This window comes from Plecotus auritus (assembly GCF_963455305.1).
Source record: "Plecotus auritus genome assembly, chromosome: 2".
NCBI lineage: Eukaryota > Metazoa > Chordata > Mammalia > Chiroptera > Vespertilionidae > Plecotus > Plecotus auritus.
The window spans coordinates 124283325-124303190 of NC_137771.1; the positions used below are offsets into that span (position 1 = coordinate 124283325).

At 37.3% G+C, this 19866-nt stretch overlaps 1 protein-coding gene across 5 annotated transcripts in view; it reads left to right on the forward strand.

Annotated features, from left to right (window-relative positions):
• Positions 1-19866, forward strand: part of LIPI (lipase I) — a gene marked incomplete at its 5' end in the record, with an annotated part of 66970 nt that overhangs the window by 16420 nt on the left and 30684 nt on the right. For 3 of the 5 annotated variants that reach the window (XM_080657009.1, XM_080657010.1, XM_080657012.1), the window contains 4 exons: positions 8311-8696; positions 11435-11543; positions 14741-14842; positions 19608-19697. In XM_080657009.1, the coding sequence (XP_080513135.1) occupies positions 8311-8696; positions 11435-11543; positions 14741-14842; positions 19608-19697 (687 nt within the window). The remainder of the gene's footprint in view (positions 1-8310; positions 8697-11434; positions 11544-14740; positions 14843-19607; positions 19698-19866) is intronic. The other 2 variants (XM_080657011.1, XM_080657013.1) reach the window with 2 other exon arrangements.

Sequence of the window (19866 nt, forward strand, 5' to 3'; positions counted from 1 at the left end):
TCCTTGCTCAGCTTCCTTTCCTTCTGGAACCCCTATTATGCGGATGTTGTTTTGTTTCGTGTTGTCCCAAAGTTCCCTTAGGCTCTCCTCCTGCCTTTTAATTTTTTTTTCTAGAAGTTGCTCTACTTGGGTATTTTTTCCCATCTTGTCTTCTAGCTCACTGATGCGGTCCTCTGCTTCTTCTAGTCTACTCTTGATGCTTTCTATTGAGATCTTTACAGCAGCGATGTCATTTTTCATTTCTTCTTGGTTCTTCTTCATTTCCTCTTGGTTCTTGCTCATATTGTCGAATTTGTCTTCCATTCTTTTCAGCCACCTTATGACCATTTCTCTGAATTCTTTTTCTGGAAGGTTGCTTGCTTCCATTTCGTTTACTTCCTTTTCTGGTGATGCCTGCTTTTCTTTCATATGCGGGCTGTGTCTTTGTCTCCCCATGGTCTCTCTTCTCTGGGTGTCTGGTTATGTAGTTCTCTCTCTCCTGCGTCGATTTAAAGGCACAAAATACAGCACTACCAGGTACAACACACAAGGCACTGAACAGAAATGTATTCACGATATTAATAACCTCCAATAAAGGTGACCACCAGAGAAAGGCAAATTAGGGGATAGTAGAGAAAGAAGAAGAGGAAAAAGAAAGAAAGAAGAAGAAGAAAAAAGGGGGTGTCAAAATGAAATTGGGAAAAGGGAAAAAAAGAAGGAAAAAAAAGTAAGAGAGACAAGAAAGAGACTAAGAGAGAAAGGGAAACAGACTATATATATTGGGGATAAAACTCCAATAGAACAATCACTTATCCCAGCAAATGCCAGCTACAAGTACCTGGGGATTAATACAAACTACATCACCAACTAATATTGAGTGAGGTAAGGGAAAACAGAAGCACTAAACAAACAAAAAAATAAACAAAAGAAGAATAAGCAAAACAATCTCACAAAAAAGCATAAAAATTCGATATAATCTACATTCAAGCTAACAACAACAAAAGGACAGAGAGAAAAACAAGTTTTTGGATAGTTAAGACAGCGAAGAGAGAGGTGTGTATGGACTTGGAGCAGGGGATTGGAGATTAGATATATAAGTGAAATTTTAAAAGGGGGTAAACAGAAAGAATAGGGAAAATCTAAAGCAGGAAAGGGGTAAGATAAACAGGACACTGAAAAGGGAAAAGTGAGGAAGAGAGTGATGGCATAAAGGTAGATTTGAGATAGAGTAAAATGATGCTAAAGGAAAGATAAAAATAGAATGTAGAACATTAATCCCAAAACAAAATGAAGAGAAAATAAAATGACACTTAAAAAAAAAAAAGATAAAATAGCAGTAGTAATAATACGGATTGAAAATAAAAATGTAATAATTAAAAAGGTAAAATCAAATGAGGAAAAAAATTAGTTTCTTGAGTAAAAGATGCAAAAAATGAAAATAAAAAAATAAAAAATAAAAATAAAATGTGGAGTAGTGAAGGTCATTCACTTCCTCTGTTGTTCTGTTTGGCACGCCTGTTTCTCAGTCCGGACAGTATTGCAGTTCCCTGCGTTCCACTGCTCTTCAGTGATGTAAGCCAGTCCTGATTTTAAGCAGGCGGTGTGTCTTAATTTGTATTCCTTTATTTTTGATTACACAAGAGTCAATTTGTGATTCAGCCCCTGGGTGGCAGTGTTTCTGGATTGACTTCCGGGTTTATCTATGGCCTCTCTAGGGAGTGTTAGAGCCTTCTTTCTCTGTGGCACTCACTACCGGTTTGTGGGAGTGGGCTGCCTCAGAGCTGGCTCTCCGATGGTCACTCCCCGCTCCGATCCCCAGGTTCCAGAAAAACAACTTTCCCCTGCAGTCTCCCAGGGTGTCCCCAACTGGGTGAACCTATGAATTGGGCTTAGTAATCAGAAGCAAGAATTTCAAGAGGAAAAAGCCCAAGTGTGCGCACTCCGTGGCTGCGCGTAAGTCTAGCACACCCCTGAAATTCTTAGGGTGTCCCTGCACTTCAGATCAAAATGGGTTGCTTTTTAGAGAGCCCTTCTGTTAGCAGCTCTGAGGACCCCCTTCCACATTCACAGATCACGCCAGCCCCAGCAGCCACCGATTTTTCTAGGCACAGACTTCCCTGGTCCTCCAGCTCCCGCAAAACGCGCGTTCCTCTCTCGTGCTGGGACCAGAGACCTCACCTTATCCTAGGCGAAATCTGACCTTTCCGTGGTGGAGTGTAGAGCTCCTCTGAACCCGTGTGTTTGCGCCAATTGGGGAGCGTTGTTCTGGGGCTCGCAGCTGTTCTGTGGGTGCCGCAGTTGTGGATTCTCAGGCTTCCAATAAACTCCACTTTCCGGTTCCAGATGGCGGCGACTCCGCGTCCAAGCCCGCAGCTCCGGGAGGGGACCCAGCCGCAGTGGGAGCTGCCAGGTCAGGGGAACCCCGTCTAGCAGTCTCCCACCTTCTTCTGGAGTTCAGCTGTCCCCCAACTTGCCAACAAACACTCCTAGTGCGACCCTCAGCTGTTCTTTCTTTCTGCTCCGGGACAAGGCTCGGAACACGTCTGTCTATTCCGCCGCCATTTTTCTCTCTCCTCTTTCTTTCTTTTTTTTTTTTTACAGCAGACACTTTAGCATTTCTTGCATCGCTGGTGTGGTGGCAATAAACTCCCTTAGTCTTTTTTTGTCTGTGAAGCTCCTGATTTCACCTTCAATTTTGATTGATAGCCTTGCTGGGTACAGTATTCTTGGATTCAGACCCTTCCTTTGCATGACTTTGTATATTTCATTCCATTCCCTTCTGGCCTGATAAGTTTCTGTTGAGAAATCAGTTACTAGTCTGATGGGGGTTCCTTTGTATGTAACTTTCTGTCTCTCTCTGGCCGCTTTTAAGATTCTTACTTTGTCGTTGGTGTTTGCCAATTTAATTATAATGTGCCTTGGCGTCAGTCTTTTGGGGTTCATTTTGCTTGGGACTCTGTGAGCTTCTTGGATTTGTGTGGGTTTTTTCTTCCCTATATCAGGGAAGTTTTCTGTCATTATTTCTTCAAACAGGTTTTCTATTCCTTGCTCAGTTTTCTCTCCTTCTGGAACCCCTATTATGTGGATGTTGTTTTGTTTCCTGTTGTCCCAAAGTTCCCTTAGGCTCTCCTCCTGCTTTTTATTTTTTTTTTTCTAGAAGCTGCTCTACTTGGGTATTTTTTCCTACCTTGTCTTCTAGCTCACTGATGCGGTCCTCTGCTTCTTCTAGTCTACTCTTGATGCTTTCTATTGAGTTCTTTACAGCAGCGATGTCATTTTTCATTTATTCTTTGTTCTTCTTCATTTCCTCTTGGTTCTTACTCATATTGTCGAATTTGTCTTCCATTCTTTTCATCCACCTTATGACCCATGTCTGTCTCCTTATTACTCCTCCCACCATCTTCCCCATTCGCCTTTCCCTTGTGAGTCTGAATCCTGCTTCTCTCTCTCCTTTTTATTATTACCCCGCCTCTGCCCCCTGCCATGTTCATTGTTTTCCCTTTTAAACCTTCCCCTTTCCTCTCTGGGACCTGCTTCCAGCCCTGCCTGAGCACACTTTGATATTAAAGCTTCCATTGGGGCGGGGGGGCATTAACACCCAGCCTAGGTCCAGCCCCAGGCAGGCCTTCACTGGCCCCCCTTCCCTGGCCTCCCCACAGTCATCCTCCTCCTATTCCCTGCTCGGGATGCCCCATCTTCTAGTCAACAAAGTACACTTAACGTGCTACCAATCTAACCCTGGCCAGTGTCTTTGAGGTCCAGCCCTTGGGAATGAAAGCGGTAACCTCCTTAGTGTCCGACTCCACCCCAGCTAAGCTGAGACTCCCCTCCCTGCACAGGGTGCCTGACCCAGCGAGGGTGGCCAAGGCCCGCATGGCCTGGGCACTGCTGCTGCGGAGCAGGAGCACCTCTGCCCTGAAGGCCTCGGACTGTCCACGCCTCCGTCCCAATGGCACGTGCCGGGGGCCACCGCCCTCCTCCCGCATCTGGGCAGGGCTCCCTGCCCCGTGCCACCTGCACCCTTCCCCTTGCCGGGTGTAGCTGCTCCTCCCACCGTGGTTGCTACCCCCTCCTGCATGCAGCCCTGCATTTCCTTCCCTTTTCCATTCCTGCATCTTTTTCTTGTTCCCTTTCTGTATTTCTGTTTCTCCTCTTGGCCTGTCTGCATGCTGGCCTGCCTTCCTCTCCCTCTCCTTTCTTATCCTTTCCTATCGTATCCTATCCTACCTACCCTGGGCCTTGTAGCTGCCTGAGCAGGGGGCAGGGACGAAGCCTGCTGAACAGTCGTTACGTGATGGCATCTCGGACAATTTGCATATTCTTCTATTGTTAGTATAGATGCTAAAATTTCCTATTGGATTATTTCTTTCATTGTTATTTCCACATTTTTGGTATATTACATGCAAAAAAGAAAAAAAGAATAATGTCTGCATTCAATGATTACATCATATTTCTTTTTCTTTTTGCCAAATTAGAGTGCTAAAAAAATTCCTTAGTTTGATAGCAGATGTTTTTATGCTTTTTAAATTTTAATGGAAATATGTCACTAGTGTTTAGTCATTAATATAATAATCACTATTGGCATTAAATAAATAGCATTTTATCATTTTACTAAAAATACTTATATTTTATTTTATTCAAAACGAGAGGCCTGGTACATGAATTTCATGCATGTGTAGGGTCCCTAGGCCTGGCTGGCAATCAGGGCCAATCAGGGCCTTCTAGCTGCCGGCCAGGGCCTTTCTTCATTCTGTGCCACCCCATAGTGGTCAGCACACATCATAGCAAGCCATCAAACTCTCAGTCTCCCAGTCAAACTTCTGAGGGGACACTTTGCATATTAGCCTTTTATATCTGTAGATAGTACTAATTAAAGTTATTCTTGTCATAGTCTTATGCTATGGATTGTACTATGAACTGCTCTGTATGTTTGTCAGCATATTACTTGGGAATTTTTGTTTTAGATTGCTGCATGAGTTAGAATGGTGTATAGCTCATGTAGTTGTGTGTATGTGTGTATTTGTCCTATGTGTGTGTCTGTGTATTTGTCCTGTTAACCTAAAAATAATAGGCCAATGTGAGAGGCAACAACATTTATTTGAGATTGAAAAGAATGGCTCAGTGGGAAGCACTGATTCAGGCAGAAAGCCAAGTAATATTCTGATTAGAAGGTGAAGGCAAGGGATATTTATGAGAAAGGAAAGGGAACAATTACTTCAATAGAAGAAAGTCATTTATATAGATGCTAATAAGCTAAATTAATTCTAAAGTATGCTTTTAATTTTTAATACAGTAGTAATAATATCTGTTTTCTTGTTATCTTTGCAAACAGTTGTTTGAGATACAATGTTTAAGGAGTAAGATCTGCAATGCAATACAATTCCTCTGGAGATTGCAGCTCCACCTCGATTGTAAAGTGGCTTTGTTTATATTATTTTTTTGAGTCCTATATTTGTTATGTTTGATATTAGAGTTAATCTAGCTTGTAAAAATGATTTGTTAAGCTTTGTATTTTTCTATTTTGCAAAAATATACCTTTTCTATGCTTCAAGTTTTTAAACTTAACTTTATTAAACTTAATTTTATACACCATAAAATGTATTATTTAAATATACACTTTTATGAGTTTGTAAAAATATGTTCACCATATTTTATATGGTATATAACAATCATATCAATCAAGATATAAAATATTACTGCAAGTGGAGCAAGCCACCATACCTATGACGGGAGAAAAACACACAAATGGAATGGATTCAGGAAAAGATGTTAATTTGGAGTCATTGTTTGAAATCTAGTATATTAACACACTTTCCTTTCACTTTATTTTGAGTAGAATATACTCACATCTCTATTGAAAATATCCTGTGTGTGCTTCTTTCAAATATTTTTTTTCTATGAAAGTTGAGATCCCTTGCTTTTAATATTCAGGCTTTATAAAACTACATAACTGTTTATATATCATTTTTTTCTACTGTAATTTTATCTTTATTATGCTTTCTACTTTTTATATTTCCTTTATCATTTTGTTCTTGTCTGCTATACTTACATATTTTTTAGTGTGTAGAAAGTTGTGTGGACAGTTTTATATAGTACTGTAGTTAACATTTAATATGGCATTAATATTGCACACTGGCATGCAATTATTTTCTTAAATATTGTAACTACTATTCTCTCCCTCATCCATATTTCTCCCCCCACTCCACCCAGGAGAACACTGATGATTTTTAATTTGAATTATCATTGTCTGTCCCATATCTATGTTTTCTTTTATAATTTTAATTTTTATTTCTTTTTTCTTACTTTAAAGTGAGCTTTCCATGTGTGTTTTAATATTACTAATGTGAATTCCTATTCTGCAATTGTAGTTTTACTTTTTCTTAATAGGAGTTTCTCATTATTCCATGTTTCATCTTAATCTATGGTATTTTTACCCCAATAAATTTTATATTAATGGCCTCCTGTTCCTTTTCTTGAAACATTATTGTCCTTGCAGTCCAATAAGTGTATTATAGTTTTCTGCAATTACTTCTACAGCTGGTATTGGATAATAGATATCTCTGTTGATTATTTTGGGTGATCTCTTTTCCTTATATCCTAGCAGGGATTTTATTGGTTTATTCCTCATTACTCATTCCAAGGTCAAGTAAAATATAACCTGGCTTGGAATGGACCAGCAGTTTGGATAAATCAATTGTATTTGGCTTTCTTACAGTTACAGATGGTGGGAATATGGATGGACACAATTCCTTATATAATTTGTATAGTCTAGTAAGAACTGATACTGTACTGTGGTTTGATTTATCCCTTTTCTTAATTTTCTCATTCCCTATACTTAGAATAAATGAAGTATCAGAAATTTTCCAAGTATCTTGTCCAAGTATCTCTTCACTGTTAACTTGTGAGTTAAATGTAGGTCTTGTTTTCCTTCATTGCCTTTCTCCTATATCTTCTTCTAAATAATTGTGATAATAGCACATATATACTTTCCAAACTGGAATGATTTTAATGAATAAATAATAACATTATTATGGTTTATCATATATATTATATTTGTATATTAAAATATATTTATATTTATCAAATATATATATATATATATATATATATATATATATATCACTTAATCAAATTATTATTTGGGCATTTATATAACTTTTATTTCTCCAGTATTGAAATTATATTGGTTAATTTTTTAATGTGTGTGGGAACTCTTTTCTTGGGACAATCTTATAAGTGATATTACTGTGATAAAGTATATTAACACTTCTGTGAATTTCTTATATATTAAGAAACAGTTTTCTCACATTTTCTTACCAAGTTAAACATTCAGAAGTAGTACAAGCATATAATCTTATTTAAAATTGGTATTATATACTTATTTTGAAAAATAATTACAATTCTGAAAAACTATGAGAAAGAAAATATAATGCAGTCACTGTCTCACAGCCCAGCAATGGCTACTACTTTTGATTTGGCTTAGTCATGTATTTTCTGCCCTGTTTCCTTCTAGGTTGGATAGATAGATGGATAGGTGGGTAGGTAGGTAGGAAGGTAGATAGATAAGATGAACATATGCATGAGAAGACTTATAAGAGGATATTTAAAGTGTGTTAAATTTTGGTGTGCTTATGCATAACCCTGTGACTAATGTCTTTACATTTAATATAATTGTTTATTTTATTAATATACATCCTAGAAAGAAAATCAGGAAGAATAAATATTTTAAGATTATCTGTGTGATATACACACACATATAAAATGTCAAAAGGATGCTGTATTATACATCAATATCCATGTAAATGAATATTTGTTACATTTACCCTCACAAATATTGAGTATTAAAATGATTTTTCTACTATTGCTTAATTTGATAGGAAGAAAATGATAACTTATTTTTTATTTATATTTATTTGATCACTAGTCAGGTAAAATATATTTTTTCTAATGCTTATCCATATGTAACTATTTTCTGCAGAATATCAATTAAAGTTCATAATCAACTTACCTAATTTTATTGCTTTATTAATAATATCAATAATTTTACTCAAACTATTGCTATATGGTACAGATAAAAATAATTCTTAATTTTTAACCAATCTTATTTATTTCTATATTTTATAGTAAATTTTAAATACTTCTATAGTTCAAAAATTCTTTTTACATAATCATCACATCAACATTGTAGTTACTCAGTAAATTGTGAAGTGCTAATGAAATTACTGGTACATTCTCTCTACCCTTCAAGTTCAATTTTGCTTTTTGCAAGAGCAATGGGAATGGAATCAAATACTATCTCAGTACTCAGCTTGACTGAATTTTTTTTTCCAGAGAATAAAAGAACATGCCTTAAATTTTCTGAGCTAACTATAAAGGATTCCTTCAGAGATTTGTTTAATCCCAAAATGGAGATGTTTTTGATAATGTATACAAGGAACAACCTAAATTGTGCTGAGCCACTGTTGGAGCAGGATAATTCACTTAATGTTAACTTCAACACAAGTAAGAAAACAGTCTGGCTTATTCATGGATACAGACCACTGGGCTCCATTCCATCTTGGCTTCAGAACTTTCTAAGGATCTTGTTGAATCAACATGATGTAAATATAGTTGTGGTGGACTGGAACCGGGGTGCCACAACTTTTATTTACAATAGAGCAGTTAAAAACACCAGAAAAGTTGCTGTGAGTTTGAGTGAGTGCATTCAGAAGCTGTTGGTAAGTCTGAAATGTTACGTATCATATATGTTATACAATATACAGTGGGTTATGCAAGACTACCAAGTGTTAATAAAATAATGCTTTTTTCATACTTTTAATGCTTAATGCTTTTTTCTCAAAATTCAGAATTACAGCTTGATATGCTAATGTATGCAGCCATCCTTTTTTGTTTATGTAAATGGATAATTTTATACCTAGATGTGACCTGTCTTTATTTAAAAAATATGTTAAAGACTAAGTTATTGTGTTTTATCTTTTAAGATTTTAATTTTTTATCTCTATACAGATTTCAAGATATGATAATGATTCTATATAGACATAGTTAATAAACTATATAATCATTAGATACTTTAGTCTTTCTAATGTATGGCTAGTATGTTTATAATTTATAGTTAATCAAGTGTAAATTGGTAAAAATTAGAGAAAGACAATTTGAAAAAGTAGCTTATTTCTGCCAACCTTGGAGGAGGTCTTAGTTTCATTCATATTTGTCCAGCATTTAGGTCCAGGGTTGGGGTGAGTGAAATAAGTTCAGGACAGTTTTAGATCATCTGTCCTTACTAAGTCAATCCATATGGAGATCTATGTCTGTTCCAGATATAGGTGGTGGTGATGTGCACTCGAGAGAAAGAAGGGTGACATTTGATTTGGGGGACATTCACGGACTTTGAATTGTGTTGTGCTTAACTTCCAAGTCTCTGCTCAAATTGAGCAAACATGTCACATCCAAGTAGTTACATGCAGTGGTTAGGAACTAGACTGGAAGGTTTCCAAGACCCAATCCATGCCATCATCTGTGTGACTTTGAGCAATTGCTTAAACTCTCTGCCTCATTTCCTTAGCTATACATTTGGAATAACAAAACTTTATATCAATATTTAACTTTTAAATAAAATTAATTTTTAACCAGTGCCTGTTATATAATAATCATTGGCAAAAATAATTTATCCTAATTATTTTTATATACTTAACTGTGGACAAAGCCAAACCATCCATCTAGAGAGAGGTAATTGATTCACCTGTTGTTATGGATAATCTATGAATTTCATAATTGATTTTTTCCTTATAGCAGTGCTCTTTAACTAACATGTACTTTAAAGTATGGGAAATATGAATGTGAAATAGAAAAATTTAGAAAAATTTGTAGTGTTAGATATGCTTCTAAGAGTGGCTTTGCTCGCAAAAGCTTCATATTAGGGGAAGAGATGATAGGATCAGTAGTGCTAAACTTGAAAGTGATACTCCCTCAGGTTTCAGGGCACTGCTCTGAAATTTTGAAGAAAATGATCTCCCTGAGCTTGTAAAGCCTCAGTCTAATTTCTCATTAGAAGTAAATGCTCTATATCTTCAACAAGCCATCGGATGTGTCACTGTGTAAAATGGACCCTCACTTGCTTCTTGAGAGCTTGGGGGAAGAAATTCTCCCTCATTTAAGCTCCTAATTGCCTCCACCCCCGCTAAGGAGGGGTGTCTGAAGCTCAGAGAGGTGTCTAAAATTTGGGCTTGAAAGATCAGATTTCATCATTCTCCAGCTTGTTGTGATCTGGGGAAATCACTCAAACACCATGAGTCTAATTTTATCATCTCTGAAATGAAGATGATCCACACTGTTCAGTCTTTCAAGAATATTTGACACAATCTGATGAGAATATATTTTGGAGTTAAACAGACCTGGGCTAGAAGTACATCTTTTTCTCTTTTAGAAATAAGTACATGTGGCTTTGGGCAACTTAAGATCATATGATATTTACTCTGCATTTCATACGTTCTAGGAACAATAGGATAAAAATAAATGACTTACAGAACTATTGTGAATATTAAATATGAGATTTATAAAGCACTTGTCAAGGTAGCTAGTACAAAGTAAGTACCCAATAATGTCTAATTATTATTGTTATACAATGATTTATTAATTAAATGTTTTATTTTGCATATATTATCCTAGATAATAGATGACAGAGGTTTTAACATCTATATATAGTATATAAAAGCCTAAGTCTTCAGAATGACCAGTCGCTATAACATGCACTGTCCACCAGGGGGCAGACGCTCAATCAGTGTGCTCCCACAGCCAACCTCCCCGGGCCAGCCAACCTCCCGTGGTCCCTCCCCCTTGAACCCCAGGCTGGGACGGGGAACCAGGGATGGGTGGTGGTGGATGCAGCCCCTTTCCCAGGGGGGCCGAGGGCCAGCTCCCTCTTCGGGTCCATTGGCCAACCTCTTGTGCCCTGTCCCTCCCCCTGACCAGTAGGCCCTGATTGGCCTGCCACCTGTCCACCATGGTGGTGGCACGACGGCAAGGGAAGGAGAGGCGGGGAGGCGGGGAATCGCACAGTGGTGGGGTGCCAGTGATTGGCATCCAGACACTGTTCCTTCTGTGCCTGGCCCGGCAACTATTGCCTTCTCTGCGGCCTGACACTGATCAGCCTGGTCCCAATCGGCCCTGATCGCCAACCAGGCCTAGGGACCCCACCCGTGCATGAATTTTGTGCACCAGGCCTCTGGTTTTTAAATAAAAATTTAATGTAATTATTAAAAATATGTAGAGAAAAATCAGATATTTCATGGAAGAAGTTGCACAAAGATATAGTTATTTTAAAATTATAAAATCTTATTTTCTATCTTCCAGAAATGGATTAAACTAGAAAAAATAACAAATTTTAGAATATTGATGCAAAAGGTATAATTTGTGATTTTATGAAATGATAATTGTAACACTGCACTTTCTATTGCAGAAGCATGGAGCATCTCTTGATAATTTTCATTTCATAGGTATGAGCTTAGGGGCTCATATTAGTGGATTTGTTGGAAAGATATTTCAAGGTCAACTTGGAAGAATAACAGGTAAATTTTTTTATACAATTAATGTGTTTACATACATTTAAAAATCAGAAGTTACCTTATTTAAACCTTAATAGCTATAAATTTAAGCTATAAAAATAATGCACATTTATTTTTTCTATATTACTATATATTCAAATGCTAGTCTTTATTTCAGTTAGATTTAAAAGTTTTGTTTTGTTCTTAGCTGAGCATGTTACCCTTATAGAATTGAAAAGAATCAGATCAACTTCTGCAGCCCCATTTGAATTTTACAAACATTATTTTAACAATACAGAGAAAACGTTGGTCCATTAAATATAAAGCTTTTTCACATATTAACTGAAAATATAAACATGTACTATATTTAATTTCACAAAATTTGATGTATTTCAATTCTTTTAAAAATTTTACTGTAACAATAGGAGAGTTGGGAGTTGGTATTTAAATTTAAGGGATTCCAGACCCCAGTTACCCTCATATTTCCGTAACAAAGTTACCTCATCCGGTAAGCTTGATAACCAGATAATGCTGACATGGATTTTCATGCTTCTCTTTAGGAATGCTGGTGAATTTTGTTGGAATTACAGATTTTCTTTATACTGGGAGACTCCCATTTATGGTAGGGATGAATTGGCCTAAGGCCACAGAGCATGGCTGCATAGGTTGAGCTCTGTACTTACCTAGGATACGATGGGAAAGGTGCCCCCTTGAGTTCTTGAGTCCACAATCACACAGCACAGCCACCCATCATGGGAGAATCAGGGCCATCTGGTCTTCCTAGCTCTGGTGTAGCCTAATTAGTGAGAGAGCCTGAATTTGAATGCAGGGCTTCTTTTTCTCTGCTTGCCATCTTCTAAGAAGCATGTACCAGTTTTCTGGGGACAGTGGCAGAAGTGGTCTCGCTAGGCAGGGCAATATGCTTCCACTCCGTTAGTGTGGAGTTGTTACTGGAAGGTGGTATCCAGATTCTCTCCCTGCCTGTGATGCCATCCAGCCAGTAAGGCCCCATTTCTCAGCAACAAGTGGTCTAGGGGTCCAAGTGGTTTCCCAGACCTCACAGTCAACCTAAGTGCCAATCAGTATTTCATTTTATTTTTTTATTATTTTTAATGTTTATTTTTCAATTATAATAATATAATTTTCAGGTATACAGTATAGTGGTTAGATGGCTATATAATTTTGAAGTGACCTCCTCCAATAATTCTAGTACTCCCCTGCCACTAGAATAATGGTGATTTGAGAACTGGTAGGATAGTATCCCTCCCCAACCAATTTAGCTTTTTAAGAGTTATGGAGATTGATGTCCATAGGAGATTTTTAATAATTTCAAGTGTAAGTAAAAGGTAAAAGAGTTTTTAGGAAAGTGAAGCAAAACGGGAGAGGAGTGGATAACTTGTACAGATTGTTAGGGTATTTATAAGCCTTCGGTATACCTTCCTTACCTTGATCAGTTTTAGTGTCATTCTCATTATATGGATGTGAAAACTGAGGTTAATTGAATTAATGTGAAAGTGTTAAAAAGTTAGCAACAGCTAAGCCAGAATTTACACGAAGGTCTCTAGCACCCAAAGCCCATTCTTTTTCAATCACCACATTAACTCAGTTTCAACTGGTGGTAAACCTACTTTATTTTAAGGTGTGTTTACTCACATATTAGTCCAATTTGAAAGGTTATACATGTCAAGCAAGTATGAAAGTTTACAAGTCCAGGAAATGTGGTGCTTCTACATCAGAATCACTTATAGGAAGAGAGAATTTTCTGCCTTATTCAGTAAGTGGGCTAAATAAACAAGAATAATAGAAGAGCCTGAGATAATCAACATTATATTTTACTTTTTAAAATCTCTTTTTAAGATGATGTATCTTCCATTGTGTATATGTTATCAAGGCATTGACTTTTATCTCCTCCCTCCTTTGTTTGACACTATCCAGAAGATCATGAGCCTAGATTTTTTTTTTTTAATATATTTTATTGATTTTTTACAGAGAGGAAGAAAGAGGGATAGATAGTCAGAAACATCGATGAGAGAGAAACATCGATCAGCTGCCTCCCGCACACCTCCCACTGGGGATGTGCCCGCAACCAAGTTACATGCCCTTGACCAGAATCGAACCTGGGACCCCTCAGTCCACAGGCTGACGCTCTATCCACTGAGCCAAACCGGTTTTGGCGAGCCTAGATTTTTTATTTAGAATTTCAAATATATCAGAAATATATTCATATTTCATGAAACTTTTAATATATTTTTCTTATGTGTGTGGTAAACTTTTGTGAGAAATGAATGATAAATAAATGTTTATTTAAATATAAAACAGTAATAAATGTATTTTATCTCAACCCAAATTACATCTGACACCTAACAATTATTTTAGACCTATAGATAGATCCAGGATGAATTAGTAATGCACAGGACTGGGATGGTACTGATTTCCCCCCCCTCAGAAGTAGTAGTAGTTATTTATTATTAAAGTTCTACCATTTTTTCTAATTACTTCTTAAATAAAATTGCTAAAAAACTACAATATTTTGTTAAGGCATCTTTTGTGTGACTTATTAATACTGTATTGTTGATAAACTCTGAAAATTGGTAAAAAGTATCCTATATAATAAAACCCTAATATGCAAATTGACCAAATGGTGGAATGACCAGTCTCTATGACAAGCACTGACTACCAGGGGGCAAACGCTCAAGGCAGGAGCTGCCCCATGAGGTCAGTGAGTTTTCCTGTGGGAGAGCCGCTCAGCCGGAGCCTGGGCTTATGGGTGGTGAGTGCAGCTGGGCTTATGGATGGTGAGTGCAGTGATGGTGGCGGGAGCCTCTCCCACCTCCGCTGCAGGGGGGTGGTAAGGAGTGAGGGCTCCCAGACTGTGAGAGCCCCAGACTGAGAAAGGGATGTCTGACTGCCAGCTTAGGCCCGATCCCCCTCGGCAGGCAGACATCCTCTGAGGGGTCGTGGACTGTGAGAGGGCACAGGCTGGGCTAAAGGACCCCCCCCCCAGTGCACGAATTTCATGCACCAGGCCTCTAGTTATTAACATAGTAAAGATACTTGCTATTCATCCAATTTAATTTATCTTTTAATTAGTTTTTAGACAGATTTAAGCTAAAACTATACAGGTTTATATTTATGATGTAATAATAATGCAAGCATATGATCTAGTGAACATTATAGTAGAATTTGAATAATAGATTGATAGTTTCTTTGTTGAATTTCAGGACTTGACCCTGCTGGGCCAAAATTCTCCGGAAAACCATCAAATGGCAGATTACATTACACTGATGCAAAGTTTGTGGATGTCATCCATTCTGATACTGATGGTAACAATGCAGGATTTATTGATTAATTATTTGAAAATGAAAAAAGGGATGTAAACACTTGGATAGGAGAACCTAAGAATAGAAAGAGTAGGAGATAAAGTAATGATACATCTGTAACTATGTAGTGACTGTATTTCCCACAAGCAGTATTTTTTGGAGTTAGTGAAATTCTGTGGTGTCAAATGGCACTCTTTGCCTTCAGTGTCCCTCCTTCAGGTTTCAAGAACTGTCATGTCATCAAAAAAAAAATTAAAAATTATAAAAAATATTTCATCTTGACTATTCTATTGACAGTTTTATTGATTTGGTCACAATTTCCCCCATGCTTAATGTATTTAAGTTACCATTCTCTCCACCCATTTTCTAGTTCTATCAACTAGAACTGACCACAGCAATTCAGGCACATGTAAGGAATACCTTTCCCTATGGGTAGGGAAATAATTTCTATAATCTTTCTGAAAATTTCTAATAACTATTGATAGTTGGGGCCAGAATACATTGGACAGACACTTACAAGGAATAATTTAGATGACCCTGATACATTTGACACTGATTATAATAATACTAGTGGCCTGGTGCATGGATTCATGCACATTGAAAGGTAATTAATCAGAAGATATATTTTAATATTGCTATTGCCATATCTCTGTAATAGAAGTGTCAGAGATGAAAGAAAATTAGTAAAATGTATATGAAAATAATATATAAATTGATTAATAAATAAATAATAACAACATGATATAACAATGTTTAAAATAGGGTTGAAGGTGTCCCGGATGGAGAGATGAAATCCATAATACTGCATTTGTGTGACTCAGTTCCTTACAATTTGTCTAGTATTATTGTCAATTACACTGTTGTCTCTGAGTCTTAATGCAATATCCATTCCTTAGCCTTTTTCACCATGTGGAAAAAGAATAGGACACGTCATTGCATCTAATGTGGAAACAGGATACTGATTTGTTTCATTTTAGTGGCATTTGGATTATTGGGATCTGATTTACAATGAACGACGCCAGCTTCTTTTGGCTTCAGAGATACATTGTGGCAATAATTGGTCTTCAGACATTCTGTCAGTGATGCCACTTTCTTTAGGCTTCATAATGTCAACAAAAATAACCAAATTTACGATCGACAATGACAGATCAAAACACATGCGTGCGATTGGTGCCAGCGAGAGCTTTATATGTATCATGCATGCATGAGTCAACTTAGCCTTTTATATATATAGAACAAACTTGCTTAATTAGATCTGCTTTCTGATTTAGTTTAACTTTTTCCAGCCCAGTGAAGCACCCCAACTTCTCTTTCAGGTAATTGTCAGCAACACAGCAGTAAATATCAACACAATATTGTAGATCATGCAGGGAGAACAAAGGGTAAAATATTTAACTGCAGCAGTGTTTGACTATATTCTGTGCAGTGAGAAAACCTGAAGTCATTTTCAAGGTCTGCCATTTATTACTTCTTTTCAATTGAGACAAGTTTCTAAACTTTCCAAATCTCCATTTTTTGGCTAATGAAAAGAAAATAGGATTCTACCGAGTCTCCTATCTACCTACTGCAGGACTTCTGTGAGGATCAAATGAGATCAGGCATGTGAAAATGCTTCACAAACATTTGGTTAAACTGTAAAATGTTTGCACCTGGCTATAAAGCAAGTCGTATTCCTGGGCTGAAGGAATTCCAAGGAGGCTAGTCGCTAGGGAGAGGAAGCCAGGCGTTGCTACATGATGTCATTACCTGGTGCCCACAGGGACCATTTCTGGGCTGGGCTGGGCTGGGCTGGGCTGTGGGCCACATTTTGCACCATGGGGTCTTGGAAGTGTTGGATGCAATTTGGTGGGGTGTTGCTCCGGGGTGGTGGCAGGGCCTGTGTCCCACTTGGGGGAAGCCAAGTGTTGGTTTGTTGGTGCCAGGTCCATGGTGCCGTTTATTTTTAAATAGCCAGTGCACATCATGGCAGCTCCTGCATTGAGTGTCTGCCCCCTGGAGGTCAGTGCGCATCATAGCTACCAGTTGGAGGGAAGGATGGACACTGAGCCTTTTATATATACAGATTTATTGTACATTTTCTATACATCAGGCAATGCTTTAGGTGTATGTGAATAAATTATGGAATTCTTCTAGGTCCCTATGAGATATGTAAACATTATCATTCACATTTTACCAATGGGGAAGCTAGGGTCAAGTTCACAAGGCCAGCAAGTGGCGGAGGCAGAATTTAAAATGAAACCTTTTGATTACAGAGTCTACACTTCGCTAGTATGTTGCTCTGATTAAGGTGTGTTGTGGTTGTGGGCATGGGGACGACATGGTGTTAAGATAGAGACAGGAGGAAGTGACACTGGACTGCTCATACTTCCCTGTTTCCTTGAGTTTCTTTTTCTTTGGTCCAGGTAATTTATTTGCTCTCATATTCCTCTGAATTTACCTTGTGGCAATGCCTTTGTGAGGAATATAAATGCCATATATGCCATAGATAACAATTTTTCAACTTCTATGTCTATATGCCATTTGACTGAAACTATAGTGGGAGCAATTCTGCTCCTTATTTGGAATCTAAATTCACCTGCAGTGCCCAAAGTTTCATAGTTTGAGTACTATAGCCGCAACATCTCAAGTCACCTTTATCTCTAACTCTGTATATCAGCTTAACATTCCTACACACAGCACACTTGTTGCCCAATTACTCTTAAGTTCTTTGTCTGAACTCTTCTTCCTGAAATCCCAATATCTATTTGCCCCAACATCTCAAGTCACCTTTATCTCTAACTATGTATATCAGCTTAACATTCCTACACACAGCACACTTGTTGCCCAATTACTCTTAAGTTCTTTGTCTGAACTCTTCTTCCTGAAATCCCAATATCTATTTGCCTAGGCCTTTTGAATTAGTTCTGTATACTTTTTATTATTTTTGTTTGCATATTTTACTTTTCCTAATAAACTCTTTTGGATTGGCATATACAGTCATCACTTGGTATCCATGGGGTATTGGTTCCAGGACCCCCCTTAGATACCCAAATTTGCAGCTCTGTTGAAGTCCCATATATAAAATGGCACAGTATACGGTATGCATATAAGCTACACACATCATCCCACATACTTTAAATCATCTCTCCCTTACTAATACTTGTAAATGTTATGTAAATAACTGTGATACTGTATTGTTTAGGGAATAATAACAAGAAAGAAAATCTGGACTGTTCAATAGAGATGCAACCATAATAGGCCTAACTACATAGCACATGTCAGAAACAATGTAACTTTTTTTTTGGAATATTTTTGATCTGTGGTTGATTGAATCTAGGATGTGGAACCCATGGATATGGTGGGCCAACTATACTCAACATCTTTTGATGAAAAGCTCATCATATCTAAGTTGCCACTAGATGCCACAGAGTTGATATCTTTGGTAATCTTTTTATGACAATCACATATGGGGAACAGAGATTTTTGACACTGCATATTCACCTGACAATGTGGTTTGATATCAGAAATACAGGGTGGGGCAAAATTAGGTTTACAGTTGTGAGTACATGAAACAGAGTTTATTCTTGTATCATTATTTGTTAATTTTTTTTTATTATTTTCCATATGAAAAACTGTAAACCTACTTTTGCCCCACCCTGTACACTAATAATCTAAAGAAGCCAGGCACAAAATCATACATGAAGTATGAGTCAACTTATATATTTTTTTCAAAAGGGACAAATCTAAATTGTAGTGTTTTGTGAGGCATGTTGAGATGATAAAGAATAGCAAAATGAAGGATTTTATTAATAGAAAAGATATTTTTTTTTAGAGGAAAGAGAGAAACTGTGATTGGATAAGATACACTAGGGGCTTCTAAGTTGCTATTTTTTTTTACCAGTATTTTATATATATAATTTTTTTCTTTATTGATTAAGGTATTACATATGTGTTCTTATCCCACAATTGCCCTCCTCACCCCCCCCCCACTCATGCCCTTACCCCCTGGTGTCTGTGTCCATTGGTTAGGCTTATATGCATGCATACAAGTCCTTTGGTTGATCTCTTCCCCTGACCCCCACCTTCTCCTACCTTCCCTCTGAGGTATTGACGGTCTGATCAATGCTTCTCTGTCTCTGGATCTGTTTTTGTTCATCACTTTATGGTGTTCATTATAGTCCATAAATGAGTGAGATCATGTGATATTTATCTTTCTCTGACTGGCTTATTTCACTTAGCATAATGCTTTTCAGTTCCATACATGCTGTTGCAAATGGTAAGAATTCCTTCTTTTTACCGCAGCATAGTATTCCATTGTGTAGATGTTCCACAGTTTTCTAATCCACTCATCTGCTGATGGGCACTTAGGCTGTTTCCAAATCTTAGCTATGGTAAATTGTGTTGCTATGAACATGGGGGTGCATATATCCTTTCTGATTGGTGTTTCTAGTTTCTTAGGGTATATTCCTATAAGTGGGATTACTGGGTCAAATGGGAGTTCCATTTTTAGTTTTTTGAGGAAATGCCATACTGTTCTCCACAGTGGCTGCACCAGTCTGCATTCCCACCAGCAGTGCACGAGGGTTCCTTGTTCTCCGCATCCTCACCAGCACTTGTAGTTTGAGGAATTAGTAACAAAAACTCATCTTCTTAAAAATTGAATTTATTTTATTTTCAATTCAAATTTTTAAAAGTCTCTTTCAATAAATTTATAGGAGAATTTATTTTATACAAGTGTTGTTGATCTGATTATATGCACTTTGTGATTCTTGGATGCTTTTCTTCTCAGGTTTAGGCATTAAAGAACCCTTGGGACATATAGATTTTTATCCAAATGGAGGAAAAAAGCAGCCTGGCTGTCCTAAATCAATATTTGCAGGTATACCAATAGTATTTTCACTTGAGTTACATGTGATTCAAAATGATGAAAGAAAATCAGTATGTTTTTTCTCCTCTTAAACTGTGGGACAAAATTTTGATCACTATTGCCCATGAATCAGGAGTTATTGGTGAAAAATGGTTAAGTTTTATCCTTCTTAGTTTGTAAC